At 44.2% G+C, this 15,266-nt stretch overlaps 1 protein-coding gene across 1 annotated transcript in view; it reads right to left on the bottom strand.

Moving 5' to 3' along the window:
- Positions 1-15,266, bottom strand: part of slc22a7b.1 (solute carrier family 22 member 7b, tandem duplicate 1) — a 34,282-nt gene that overhangs the window by 15,885 nt on the left and 3,131 nt on the right. Inside the window, exons 4-6 of the mRNA XM_058398147.1 lie at positions 15,092-15,246; positions 11,367-11,535; positions 10,793-10,916 (exon numbers count right to left, since the gene is read on the bottom strand). Of these exons, the coding sequence (XP_058254130.1) occupies positions 10,793-10,916; positions 11,367-11,535; positions 15,092-15,246 (448 nt within the window). The remainder of the gene's footprint in view (positions 1-10,792; positions 10,917-11,366; positions 11,536-15,091; positions 15,247-15,266) is intronic.

Genomic DNA, 15,266 nt, shown 5'->3' with positions numbered 1-15,266 from the left:
TGGAGGCGGCGGCCCTGACGACGCGAGTTAAGGATGGTGTGAACCCGATAGGCGAGGGAACCGTCAATGTCCAGGGGAGGGGGTGGCTCACGGGCAGTGCGGTCCGCGGTCTGTGGCTCGTGATAGGACTTGAGCAGGGATACATGAAAAGTGGGTGCGAGGCGGTAAGAGGCAGGCAGCTCTAGGCGAAACGAGACGGGATTAACCTGGCGGATGATCTTGAAGAGACCGATGAACCTGGGGCTGAGCTAACCAGCGCGTGGATAACCAAACCTTTTGACCCACTTGGTAGGTAGGATGGGGTTGGCGTCGGCGGTTGGCTTGCATCGCTTGCCTACGTATAGCCCGTTGAAGGTGAACATGCGCTCGTTCCCAGATCTCCTGGCTTCGCCTGGACCATTCGTCAACTGCGGGGACGTCTGAGGGCTCCCCGGACCATGAGAACAGAGGAGGTTGATAGCCAAAAACACATTGGAAAGGTGTCAGCCCCGTAGAGGAATGGGTGAGGGAGTTCTGAGCATATTCGGCCCATGGGAGGAATTCACTCCATCGATGCTGTTCCTTGCTGCAGTAAGCCCTCAAGAACCTTCCTAGTTCCTGATTCAGACGGTCGGCTTGCCCGTTAGATTGGGGGTGGTATCCTGAGCTCAGACTGACTTTGATTCTCAGCTGCTTGCAGAACTCCTGCCAGACCCTGGAGGTAAACTGCGGCCCCTGGTCCAATACTATGTCTTCGGGGAGCCCAAAATTCCGGAAGACGTTGTGAAAAATGGCTACGGCGGTCTCCATGGATGTAGGTAATCCCTTCATGGGAACCAATTTGCATGCCTTGGAAAACCGGTCAATGATAACCATGATGGTCGTGAAGCCCTGTGAGTCAGGGAGGTCAGTGAGAAAGTCTATAGAAATGTGAGACCAGGGACGGCGTGGGATGGGTAGTGGCTCCAACAGGCCTTCAGGCAGATGGCACTCGGTTCGAGACTGGGCGCAGATGGAGCATGAGCGTACAAACCTTTCTACATCCTGGTGAAGAGAAGGCCACCAAAAGGTTTGACGCAGCAATTGGGCCGTACGATGGATGCCTAGGTGGCCGGAGCTGGGGCATTCATGTGTCCACCTGATCAGTCTTAGACGGTACGTGGTGGGAACATAACGTTTGGAGGGTGGACAATTTGGGGGAGGAGCCTCGGAGGTGTAAGCCCTTTCAATTTCTCCTATGAAATCCCAACGAATGGGGGCTACTAAAACGGATGGTGGGAGGATATTACTAGGGTGTGAGGGTGACTCGCTGATCTCATGGATTCTGGAGAGGGCGTCTGCTTTCCCGTTCTTCGTGCCGGGACGATAGGTGACCGTGAACTTGAACCGTGAGAAAAATAAGGCCCACCTGGCTTGGCGTGGATTGAGGCGCTTAGCTTCTCGGAGGTACGCAAGGTTACGGTGATCTGTGAGTATGAGGAACGGGTGAGCTGCCCCCTCCAACCAATGTCTCCATTCCTCCAGGGCAACTTTCATAGCTAGAAGTTCCTTATTGCCCACGTCGTAATTCAATTCCGCCGGTGTTAGTTTCCGAGAGTAGAAGGCACAGGGATGTAGTTTGCCGGACTCTGGCTGGCGTTGAGAAAGTACTGCTCCCACCCCGCTGTTCGAGGCGTCCACTTCTACTGTAAAAGGTAAGTCAGGTCGTGGGTGTCGGAGTATAGGGGCGGAGGAGAAGCTGTGCTTAAGCTTTTCGAAGGCTGTTCGGGCTTGATCAGTCCATTTTAGTTTCTGTGGTTTACCCTTTAACAACGAGGTCAGAGGACTGGCTATGGTGCTATAGTTCCGAATGAAACGGCGATAAAAGTTAGCAAACCCCAGGAATCGCTGGAGGCCTTTAACATTGGTGGGCTCAGGCCAGGACATGATCGCGGACACTTTGGACTGGTCCATCTCCACCCCCGTTTGAGTGATCACGTAACCAAGAAACGTGACGGAGGAACGGTGGAACTCACACTTTTCCAACTTCACGAAGAGGTTATGGGTTGCCAGGCGGTGGAGGACTGCTTGAACGTCGGAAACATGTTGTTTCAAGTCTGATGAGTAGATCAAAATGTCGTCAATGTAGGCTATTACATGGCTGTGGAGCATGTCCCTGAATATCTCATTTATCATGGATTGAAACACCGCCGGGGCGTTAGTGAGTCCGTAAGGCATGACTAGGTACTCGTAGTGTCCATTAGTGGTGTGGAAAGCAGTCTTCCATTCGTCTCCTTCTCTTATCCTGATCAGGTTGTAGGCACTGCGTAGATCTAGTTTAGTGAATACTTTGGCCCCTTGTAGCTGTTCAAGGGTGGCTGGAACTAAGGGGAGAGGATAAGGGTAAGGCACGGTGATAGTCACCGTTCAAACCGGGATAGTCAATGCATGGGCGGAGTCCTCCATCCTTCTTTTCCACAAAGAAGAAGCCAGCCGCCACCGGAGATGTAGAGGGCCGTATATAACCTGCTGCAAGGGCCTCTTCGATGTAGTCCTCCATAGCCTTCTTTTCTGGGATGGAGAGAGGGTAAACTCGGTTCTTAGGTGGGACGGCATTGGGGAGGAGTTCTATGGTGCAGTCCCATGGTCTGTGTGGTGGGAGCCTGGTTGCCTTTTCCTTACTAAACACTTCACGTAGGTCGTAGTATTCAGGAGGGAGCAAAGTGGGACTGGACGAAGCTGGGCTTTCAATAGAAGTAGCGAGGCATGGACGTGGGGTGTGATTCAAAAAACAGTTCTTTATGCAGGAAGGGGCCCACCTTCGGAGGTCACCGTCCTTCCAGGAAATGTCTGGGTCGTGAAGCTGTAGCCATGGAAGGCCCAGCACTATGGGGTTGGACGGGGAGGAGATGACAAAGAATGATAAACGTTCATGATGGAAAAATCCGAGTTGGAGGTCAATAGGTTGGGTTTGCTGAGAAATGAGACCCCCTCCGATGGGCTGATCGTCGATGGCGGTCACTCTGAGCGGGGGTATGCATGGGACTGTGGGGATGTGATGATCGTGCACCAGCGTCTCGTCCATGAGGTTGACCGCCGAGCCCGAGTCAATTAATGCTGTGACAAAAAACTGAGAATGAGCAAGGAGAAGATATGCCAGAAGAGAAACTTTGGATAAGCGTACTATGTTTTCTACCTGTGGCGTAGATGATTTTTCAGGACATCGGAGCACTCTATGACCGGGTTTTCCACAGTAGAAGCAGAGGTTGAGTTTAGTACGCCGTTCCCGCTCCTCCACTGTGACTCGTGCCCTTCCCAGCTGCATGGGTTCAGAATAATCCTCTGTGTGCGGTCGCTCTTCCATTTTATAACGTGGCAGGAGGCGTGAGGTGGTGGCTGTAGGTCGGTGCTGGCGACGCAGGTTATCCAGACGGATGGCAGTGGAAATATATTGGGACAACGTGACGTTCATGTCGCGGCATGCCATTTCTGCATGTAACTCCGGGTTGAGCCCCTCGCAGAAGACCGCCATGAGTGCAGTAGCATTCCATCCCGACTGCGCTGCCAACGTGCGGAATTTTATAGCGTAATCCGCGGCTGTGTCCCTCCCCTGGCGTAATTCCAGCAGCTGAACGGAAACATCCTTGCCGCCCGCCAGGTATTCCTTAATCAGATTAGCGAAATAATCCGCGGATGATTTAACTTGGGGGTCAGAGTCCCAAACTGCTGCTGCCCAATCTAGCGCTCTACCGGTTAGCAGGAATAATATAAACGCGCACCTGGTTCTTTCGTCGCGGTAAGCCTCAGGTTGGTGAGTGAAATAGTTATCACACTGACGAAGAAAACCTCGGCAACGATCGGCGGATCCGTCAAACATCTCAGGAAGAGCAAAACGAGGAAGTTCGCGGTGAGCATCATGCGCTGGCGCCGCGGCTGCTGCCTGATCCAGTGGCTGCTGCTGGAGCTGTTGGTTAGCTGCCTTCAGAATAAGGACGCGCTGCCGCCACAGCGCCGCTTGCATATCCGCTGGACTCATCTCTGGCGAAGCATTCTGTAACGTCCCGTCAGACGTAGGAGTATTAGAATCCATTCGCGGATGATGTAAAAGGGCCAAAGGCTAAGATCTTGGTCGAGGTCACGGAAAAGACAGGGTCAAAAACCAGAAAGCAATGAAGAGAATGTCAAAACCAAAATGCTAGTCCAGAAAACGAAGTCAGAAGAAAACGATCAAGGTCATACACGAGGAAACGAGACAATCGATAAATCAAGGCTTGGCAGGTAACACTAAGGAAACAATGCTTCGCGATGAGACTGAGATAGCGTGCAGCTTTTATAGGTCACTGAACCGGAAGTGAGCAGAAACAGTTAATATTCGGGCGATGGCTCCCTCTGGTGTTCAGGCCTCGTGACACCTGATATGCCATCTTAGCTTTCAGGTCAGGATTGAGACCCTGTAGGAAATTTAATGGCGTACTCAGCAGCCGAATCAGCCTTGGCGTAGTTTAAGCAGCTGCACCTCTCTAATAAGTCCAGCAAAATAGTTAGCAGAATTTTTAACTTAGGGGTCTGAGTCCCAGACTGCCAAAGCTCAGTCTATTGCTTTACCGGTTAATAGGGATAACATGAATGTGCACCTGGGAGTCTCACTGCCGGAGGCCTCCGGTTGTTGTGCAAAGAAGTTGTTGTGCATTGGTGTAGAAATCATGGGCAGTGGTCGGCAGATCCATCAAATTTTTCGGGATGCGCATAATGAGGTAACTCACTACGTGATGGCAGCGCGGGAGCTGGGGTGGCTGCTTGGCTCTGAGCTTGTTGCTGGAGCTGTTGGTTAGCGGCTTTTAGAGAATCCACTTCCACTTGGTAAGCACAGATGAGAACCCCCTGTCGCCGCAAAGCCCCTTGTAGATCCGCTGGATTCATGTCTGGTGAAGTATCCTGTAAGGGCTCGTCTGAGACCGGAATGTTCGAATCCATGTGCAGATATTTATTTATAAATCCACAGGCAGGAATCGGAAACCGTAAGGTGAGGCAGAAGTCAAAAACCAGAAAGCAAACACTAGAAACCAAAACCGAAACTCATAGTCAGATTATAACAGGAAAGGATCACACACAGCAATATCAAGGTAGTAAATCCACAAAGTCTTGGTATGTCTCGAGGGAATGATACTTCACGTATAACAAAGGGTGTGTGCTGCTTAAATGCCCAAGCAGACCCGGAAGTGAGTTTGTGTGTGTTAATACTCGGGCGAGGGCTCCCTCTGGTGTTCTGGATCTGGGCATGCTGTTACACAAAGTTTGTTCAGTTTTTATTTTACCCAGGTCCCACCACTGCTGTAAGGACATAAAAATCTTTTTCTTTAAAACTGTTCCAAAAAATGTAAAAATGCCAATAAAATGTTTGTCATTTAAAAGAGCTGTGTTAAAATGCCAGTATGCGCTTTTTGGTTTAATGGAGTTTAAAACCGCTACACATAAAACCAAACTGTAATCTGAAAAACCTACAGGGAAAATAAAACACCTCTTAACTGTACTTAAATGATGTTTAAAAGCATAAAATATATCCAACCTTGCAAGTGATATAGAATTGTTGCGTACATGAGCCCATGTGTACTGGTTCTGGGAGGTATGAAAGGATTTCCAGACATCGTTTAATTCGTGTTTCTTTAGTATCTGAATTAGCCGTATGTGGGATGTATGTGGGGTTGCGGTCTCTGTTGTCTGTTGTGCAATTAAAATCTCCACCAACAAATAAAACTTCTTCACTGTTGGAGGTCTCTATGGTTTTGCATAATTGATCTAAGAAACGTAGTCTTTCTATTGGCGAGGTTGGAGCATACACAAAGATAAAAACAATAAAATGATTCTCAAACTGGACTCTGACTTTTAACAGTCTGCCTTTCACTTCCTCCTCTATACTAAAAGAGACTGGCATGAAATTCTTTGAAAAAATAAAATTGCCACTCCTCCACTAGTGGATGTGGAGGAGAGGCCAGCCCATTCCTGTGTCCATTCGACAAGGTTCTTATTGTCGCTATGGGTCTCCTGAAGAAAAAAAAACACCTAATCCTTTCTGTCTCGCAATTTCATACAACTCTGCTCTCTTTGTGCTATCTCTCGCCCCATTGACATTCAAGGATGCTATATGATTGTCTTTCATTAGGAAACAGGACAGTGTAAGTAACAGTAGCAGAGTGTAAAGCAAAAAGGGACTGAAAGAATTATTCAATATCACTGCCATCATTGTTTAACAGGTTGTTTAACTTTGTCACAGTTTTCTTTAGACGGTACACTTCCTTATCTTCAAAGCACCCTTCACTCATTAATTGCTTTATGGTGTTTCTCTGCTGTACGCTGTGCTCAGCCTGCACAGTAATCTCAGTGTTCCCAGTACTACTCACCCTCTCGCTGAGTACTGGGTTTGTTTCAGTGCTTAACACTTCAGCTGGTTTCTCCACAGGTTTCTCAGTGTCATGACGCGCTGCCGACGCGCTAACCAATTCCGCTCCTTCCAAGGTCGCAGAAATCGCCCCAACCTTGCCATCCACTCGATCAGTGTGTCCCGGCTCAGCCCTGTCCCGAGCCGAAGCACTGCCTTCGCCCGATGTACTGTACCCCCCCCCTGTGTTTTACAGCAGCCGAAGTACTTCATGGAATCGGTTGATGCAAAAATAACGTACTCAAACCCATTTATTTTAAACATTAATGTGCGTTCCAGCTCGGTAATATCACTGTTCAGGATCATGTATGTGAACCTTCTAAATGACACCACATGCTTCACCAGGTCAGACTTACAGTTACAGTTACATTATTTCCTGTTTAGTGTCACCCAAATGAGGATGGGTTCCCTTCTGAACCTGGTTTCTTCCTTTCCATCCCAGGGAGTTTTTCCTTGCCACCGTTGCCACAGGCTTGCTCATTAGGGATAAAATAAAATAGTCTAACTATAGAATTTAATAATTTATTCTTATTTCTAGTTAATTAGTTATTTTTTATTATTATTTTTCATTTTCCCCTCCCCTTTCTCCATTTGTAAAGCTGCTTTGAGACAGTGTTCATTGTAAAAGGTGCTATACAAAATAAACTGAATTGAATTGAATAGAAGTAGATTTTCATTGAAGGAGCTCAGTAAGACCTCATGCAGGTCAGATCCAATCACCAACCAAAAATGTTTATAGAGGTCTGTGATGAGTCCATCTATTCCAGGAGCAGGTCCTGATGCCAGCTGATTGACAGCAACAGTGAGTTCTTCCAGGCTTATTTCTCTGTCCAGTTCAGCATGTTCAGCTCTGTTTAGTTGGGGAAGACCCTCTAGGAGATCTTGGACACATTGCTCCTCACATTGTTCCTTGCCATACAACTTGGTGTAGAAGTCCATGGCATATCCCCTCATTTCTCCTCCGTCTGTTCGAGTGACCATATGGACTTCTTAGACACATCATGCATTGATCTTTCACAGCATTCCACTCCAAGCTGAAGAAGAAGGTTCTTGATGCATCCATGTCTTTTAGTTAGATATTCCATGACCACATGATCAGTGCTATCAGTGCCCACTTTTTCTTTCTCAACTGTTCCATCTGCTTATTAACTCCAGCTCCAAATCCATTTAAAAGGACATTCTCTCTGTGTTTTATCTACTGTTCTAACTCCTTTATGGCCTATTTGAACATGACTGAAGAGAAAGATGTATACTGATGTCAAAAATTTTAAAAAAATCCCAACTTTGCACCATTGACTTATAAATTCAAATTGTTATTTTTAATCTTTTCACTTTTACTGAAAAAATAAAGATGGTGACCAGAGAAAAAAACTGGTCTAATGACCCTACCAGAGACCATGTGACAATCTCCTCTTGCTGCACTCACGCTTCCTTCCAGAACTTTCTCCCATGTATCCATCTGTCCTTTACATTTAGTTCTCTCTGCATTTATCAAGTCAAACTGCAGTAATCTGTAGTAATCAGGTTCCTTGAGAGGAATCAGGTTCCTCTCAAACCTGTTAAGTTTAGAATTGATTATAAACTAGCACTACCTACGTTCAAGGCTCTAAATGGTTTAGCTCCCACCTATCTCTCCAGTCTTCTAACATGTTACAATCCACCATGCTCTTTAAGATCACAAAATTCCGGACTTCTGGTAGTTCCTAGAATATCAAAGTCCACAGAAGGGGGTAGAGCGTTTTCGTATTTAGCTCCAAAACTTTGGAATAGTCTTCCTGACAGTGTTCGGGGCTCAGACACAGTCTCCCAGTTTAAACGTAGACTAAAGACTTATCTCTTTATCCTGGCATACATCTAACACATCCCATAACCTTGTGCTCCAGTACATCTGATTAAATGCACATTATCATCAGCTAATATCATGAAAGGCAGCTACGCTAATTCTGTTCCACTTGTTTCCCTTCTTCTACCCATCCTGAGGCATACAGAGACTGTGCCGGCTCCAGTGGCATCCGGAGATGGACCAGCTCCAGCCAGGTTCTGCTTTGTGAGGATTGCGGTATTCAAAGCAACACTGCCAACCTTATGTGGACGACAACAACCGCCTTATTAATTTACATAATATTCTACACATGCTGTATCGGCATCACACAATTGACTATACATAAATGCACAATATAATCACACTCTCCGCTGTCACCCAAATGAGGATGGGTTCCCTTTTGAGTCTGGTTCCTCTCAAGGTTTCTTCCTCATACCATCTAAGGGAGTTTTTCCTTGCCACAGTCGCCTCAGTCACCTCAGGCTTGGTCACTTGGGATAACATCTAGGACTGTCTGTCTGTCTGTCTGTTTATATGTTTGTTGTTTTCTTATGTTGTTTCTTATGTAAAGCTGCTTTGAGACAAGGCTCTTTGTTAAAAAAATTGAATTGAATTTAATTGAATTGATCAGCTCTGTAGGTGTTTGCTAGATTGTAAGATGTGGTTCTTCACCAAGTCTCCTGATGTTAAAATAAACAGTTCCAAACTCTGCCTACAAAAATCTCTTCACTGTCACTGTCTCTCTGTATATTATTAAAAAAGATTATTCTTTCAGCTCCATCATAAGGAACTGAGCACTCTATATCTGCTTTAACCATTACTCCATCTTTAACTAGATCACAGGAGTTTAAAATCTGTACTTTTTCGTTACTGGAGAAGTAGTATCGAGTGGTCAGTGTGATTAGTAATGAGTGTTCAGTGTAATTAGTAATGAGTGGTCAGTGTGATTAGTAATGAGTGGTCAGTGTAATTAGTAACGCATGGTCAGTGTGATTAGTCAATCAGATGACTGCCTTTCAAAAATATCCCTCATGGGATCAATAAAGTACAGTGAGGGAAAAAATGATTTGATCCCATGCTGATTTTGTACGTTTGCCCACTGACAAAGAAATGACAAGTTTGTAATTTTAATGGTAGGTTTATTTCTAATAAGAAAGTGTTGTGGTCAGATGAGACAAAATCAAGCTCTTTGGCATCAACTCAACTCGCTGTGTTTGGAGGATGAGGAATGCTGCCTATGACCCCAAGAACACCACCATCAAACATGGAGGTGGAAACATTATGCTTTGGGGGTGTTTTTCAGCTAAGGGGACAGGACAACTGCACCGCATCAAAGGGACGATGGACAGGGCCATGGGCATTGAAAATGATTCATGGATGGGTATTCCAGCATGACAATGACCCAAAACACACAGCCAAGGCAACAAAGGAGTGGCTCAAGAAGAAGCACATTGGTCTTGGAGTGGTCTATCCCATAGAAAATCTGTGGAGGGAGCTGAAGGTTCGAGTTGCCAAACGTCAGCCTCGAAACCTTAATGACTTGGAGAGGATCTGCAAAGAGGAGTGGGACAAAATCCCTCCTCAGATGTGTGCAAACCTGGTGGCCAACTACAAGACACGTCTGACCTCTGTGATTGCCAACAAGGGTTTTGCCACCAAGTGCAAAGTCATGTTTTGTGAAGGGGTCAAACACTTATTTCACAAAAATGCAAATCAATGTATAACTTTTTCAAAATCATTTTTCTGGTTGCTATTCTGCCTTACACTTTTCCAATTAACCATTAAAATTACAGACTGATCATTTCTTTGTCAGTGGGCAAACGTACAAAATCAGCAGGGGATCAAATCATCTTTCCTTCACTGTATATCTATCTATATTTATCAATAAAGTACAAATACAGTACAAATAAGAGAAACAAATAAGAGGAAAGTAAAACCTAACCTCAGCAGTGTGTCAGAGTTGAACACACACTTTGTTAAAGGATAGTGATGGACCGTAGAGGGTGGTAGTGGTGGAGGGTGGTGGTGGGATTAGTAGTTACAGGTGAATTAAAAACATTAATGTGGATTTACAGTAAAACACTTCAGTACAAAAAGAAAACCCATCACCAAAAACCATAACCAGATCAGAGTGATGAGGAATGAGTGGAAAGGTATAAACACCTGGACACTGAGTAATGAAGTGTACACACCTGAGGTCTGATTGTGAAGGTGAAATCTGATCTCATGTCCAAACACCTGGACATTGAGGTAATGAAGTGAACACACCTGAGGCTGGACTGTGGAGGTGAAATCTGATCTCACATATAAACACCTGGACTCTGAGTAATGAAGTGAACACACCTGAGATCTGACTGTGGAGGTGAAATCTGATCCCACGTATAAAAAACACCTGGACATTGAGGTAATGAAGTGTACACACTTGGGGTCTGGTTGTGGAGGTGAAATCTGATCCCACGTATAAAAAACACCTGGACATTGAGGTAATGAAGTGTACACACTTGGGGTCTGGTTGTGGAGGTGAAATCTGATCTCACATATAAACACCTGGACAATGAGTAATGAAGTGTACACACCTGAGGCTGGACTGTGGATGGGAAATCTGATCTCCTGTTAACTCTCGCACACTTCTGCAGGTATTTATACGCTTCTGCTGTCTTTCCATTCACAATCAGCCAACGAGCCGACTCTGGGAGCAGCCTAACAGCAGGAAAACAAAACACCATCAATCACATACACTAATGAGTGGTGACTGGGCAGGAATGAGGGGTAACTGGGCACTAAAGAGGGGTAACTAGGCAGTAATGAGGGGTAGGGCACCAAAGAGGGGTAACTAGGCAGTAATAAGGTGTAACTGGGCACTAATGAAGGGTAACTAGGCATTAATGAGGGGTAACTGGGCAGTAATGAAGGGGTAACTGAGCAGTAATGAAAGGGTAACTGGGCAGTAATGAAGGGGTAACTGGGCAGTAATGAAGGGTAACTGGGAACTAATGAGGGGTAACTAGGCAGTAATGGGGGTAACTGGGCAGTAATGAGGGGCAACTGAGCAGTAATGACAGGGTAAAGGTTTTTTTTAAACTGTGTTGTTTGATGTTGTGAGAGATATTTTAGCTGTTAGTAAAGGTATTTAAGTGATACATGTCTCACCACCAGGTTGCCACCGCGATCACAAGGGGGGAGGAGACAGTAAGTATCAGTATCCTCCAATCAGTGATCAGGTAGGCAATGCCCGCTAGCATGGAATTACCCACTGTCCAGACAACACTGCTGGCCACACCGATAATGGTGCGATGCTTAATGTCCACCCACTCGATACCTACAAAACAAAACAGCTAATAATATTTAAATAATGTTATACAACTCATTACTAATCACACTGATTAATCATCACTAATCACACTGACCACTCATTACTAATCACACTTTATTGCTCATTACCAATCACACTGACCGCTCATTACTATTCACACTGACCTCTCATTACTGACCACACTGACCGCCTGTTGCTAATCACACAGTACTGCTGTAGCTTCATTTGATTGAAGATGGCGGTCAGACATGTGTACTGCTTTTCTAGCCGACTGCCCCAATCTTGTTATCTTTATCCGTATCCTTGGGGTCAACCAGATGGTAAACTTGCAAAGAGACTAGAATAGAAGCTTCCAAGGAGAACTGTCATATTCATCAGACTGAGTGGTCACTTCAGTGTGTGTGATATGTGTCACTCACAAAAAGGCCTGATATACCTGAAGTGACCTTCTCAATATAACTGAAGTGGCCGTCCTTCACATACCACACTGCTGAGCATCAGTACACATGATACACGCGATCAACAGAAAATGAGTGAAATAACCAAAGAGCCCATGGCTAGGGCGCCCTCTGGTGGCAGGCAGGTGAATTGTGTGACTCATAGCTGCTCTGTTCTTTAGTACTCTACACTACACTGATTGTTATGAATGTTGGAGTGATCATTAACACTCATGCTCAGGATATTATTACAAACACTTCTACAGGCTTTAACTCTGATGATGTGTGTGTTATTACAAACACTGGACACAAGATTTTTAACCTTTATTTCAGCAAAACCCTCTCTTGTAAGTGGTCAGTGTGTTTAGTAATGAGCGGTCAGTGTGATTAGTAATGAGCAGTCTGTGTGATAAGTAATGAGTGGTTGGTGTGATTAGTAATGAGTAATACAGTGTGATTAGTAATGGGTGGTCAGTGTGATTAGTAATGAGTAATCAGTGTGATTAGTAATGAGTGGTCAGTCTGATTAGTAATGAGTGGTCAGTGTGATTAGTAACAAACAGTCAGTGTGATTCGTAATGAGCGGTCAGTGTGATTAGTAATGAGTAATACAGTGTGATTAGTAATGAGCTGTACAGTGTGATTAGTAATGAGCGGTCAGTGTGTTAGGTAATGAGTAATACAGTGTGATTAGTAATGGGTGGTCAGTGTGATTAGTAATGAGTAATACAGTGTGATTAGTAATGAGCTGTACAGTGTGATTAGTAATGAGCGGTCAGTGTGTTAGGTAATGAGTAATACAGTGTGATTAGTAATGAGTGGTCAGTCTGATTAGTAATGAGTGGTCAGTGTGATTACTAATGAGTGGTCAGTGTGATTAGTAATGAGCGGTCAGTGTGATTAGTCATGAGTGATACAGTGTGATTAGTTATGAGTAGACAGTGTGATTGGTAATGAGTGGTCAGTGTGATTAGTAATAAGTAATACAGTGTGCTTAGTAATGAGTAATACAGTGTGATTAGTAATGATAGGTCAGTGTGATTAGAAATGAGCAGTCAGTGTGATTAGTAATGATAGGTCAGTGTGATTAGTAATGAGTAATACAGTGTGATTAGTAATGAGTGGTCAGTGTGATTAGTAATGAGTGGTCAGTGTGATAAATAATGAGTGGTCGGTGTGATTAGTAATGAGTAATACAGTGTGATTAGTAATGAGCTGTACAGTGTGATTACTAATGAGCGGTCAGTGTGTTAAGTAATGAGTGGTTGGTGTGATTAGTAATGAGTAATACAGTGTGATTAGTAATGAGTGGTCAGTCTGATTAGTAATGATTAATACAGTGTGATTAGTAATGAGTGGTCAGTGTGATTAGTAATGAATAATACAGTGTGATTAGTAATGAGTGGTCAGTGTGATTAGTAATGAGCGGTCAGTTTGATTAGTAATGAGTGGTCAGTGTGATTAGTAATGAGTAATACAGTGTGATTAGTAATGAGTAGACAGTGTGATTAGTAATGAGTGGTCAGTGTGATTAGTAATGAATAATACAGTGTGATTAGTAATGAATAATACAGTGTGATTAGTAATGAGCGGTCAGTGTGATTAGTAATGAGTGGTCAGTGTGATTAGTAATGAGTAATACAGTGTGATTAGTAATGAGTAGACAGTGTGATTAGTAATGAGTGGTCAGTGTGATTAGTAATGAGTAATACAATGTGATTAGTAATGAGTAATACAGTGTGATTAGTAATGATAGGTCAGTGTGATTAGTAATGAGCGGTCAGTGTGATTAGTAATGAGTGGTCAGTGTGATTAGTAATGAGTAATACAGTGTGATTAGTAATGAGCAGTCAGTGTGATTAGTAATGAGCAGTAAGTGTGATTAGTAATGAGTGGTCAGTGTGATTAGTAATGAGATGAATTTCCCTTTGGGATGAATGAAGTATCTATCTATCTATCTATCTATCTATCTATCTATCTATCTATCTATCTATCTATCTATCTATCTATCTATCTATCTATCTATCTATCTATCTATCTATCTATCTATCTATCTACCATGTGATTAGTAACAAGTGGTCAGTGTGATTAGTAACGAGCAGTCAGTGTGATTAGTAACAAGCGGTTAGCACATCAGCACTTTCAAAAAAGTGACAGCAGTGAGCCTTGAAGGAAAGGCAGGAATATAAATAAAAGCCCATATTCACGACAGTCTTTTAACCAGCTGCTGACCCTGAGGCACAAAGTAGACAGAGAATCCTCACCTAAAATCCCAAGATACTGAGAAGTAAAATCTGGACAGAGAATTTAAGTGAATCACACAAAGCTGAGCTGATCAATAATAATCTAAAATGGCCGGTACAGTGGATATCATTAATGTTGTGGAATTGTGACCCAGTAACAGACAGGGTGGAGGTCAGCAGCTGTCCAGTGGTCCTCTGATACTTCACTTTAACCAGTAATGTTCCTGCAGAGACTCAGTGTGACATTTACACAACAGACTCACAGTTTAATGAGTCACCTTCATGTGTATATGAAATCTGGACACTAATCACACCAACGTCTCTTTCTCTCTCTCTCTCTCTCTCTCTCTCTCTCTCACACACACACACACACAAAACACTGATTCATACACACATTTTTTAGTTTTTTTGTTGTTGTTTACTGTTACATTTAGCCACACCCACAAAGCTCAGAGCTGAAAATGACCATATGATGTGACCAGTGAAAGAGGGCCATCACGCAGTGTACCAGAGACATGCTCTCCTCATAAGGGTGCCATTACTTTTGTCCTAATTGAAGAGCTAGTCTTACTTATGGACTGTCTAGTTTCACAAAGTGTTTATTAAAAAACAAAACAATTAATAACAACATAAATAAATAATAATTCTACAGAGTGAAGATAAGCGATCGCGGCTCATATCAGTCAGACACCTTAACTGGACATCTACATCCCCATGGAAACTGGTTTAATGGTTGCCACCAGCAGCTGATCATTTTAATGGTTCATGTGGATTCCTACTGGGAAGGTGTTTTTTTTCAGGTATAATTATGAGCCTGTCTGAGGAGATAAAGACGTCCAGTCTCCGTGTGCAAGTGTAAGTACCCAGAAAGAGAGGACTCACTGAGAACGATGGCCACTGTACTGATTCCGGACAGGCTGAATCCCGTCAGGAAGCGGAACGCCACAAACATGATGAAGCTGGTAGACACGGCACTGGCCACACTGAAGACCATGGCTGAGATGTAGGAAAGCAGCAGTATGGACTTACGGCCGTACCTGGACACACAGAAGCATTA

The sequence above is a fragment of the Hemibagrus wyckioides genome, linkage group LG09 (assembly GCF_019097595.1).
Source record: "Hemibagrus wyckioides isolate EC202008001 linkage group LG09, SWU_Hwy_1.0, whole genome shotgun sequence".
NCBI lineage: Eukaryota > Metazoa > Chordata > Actinopteri > Siluriformes > Bagridae > Hemibagrus > Hemibagrus wyckioides.
Note: the sequence above shows the minus strand (reverse complement) of the source record. Positions and strands in the feature narration are given on the sequence as shown.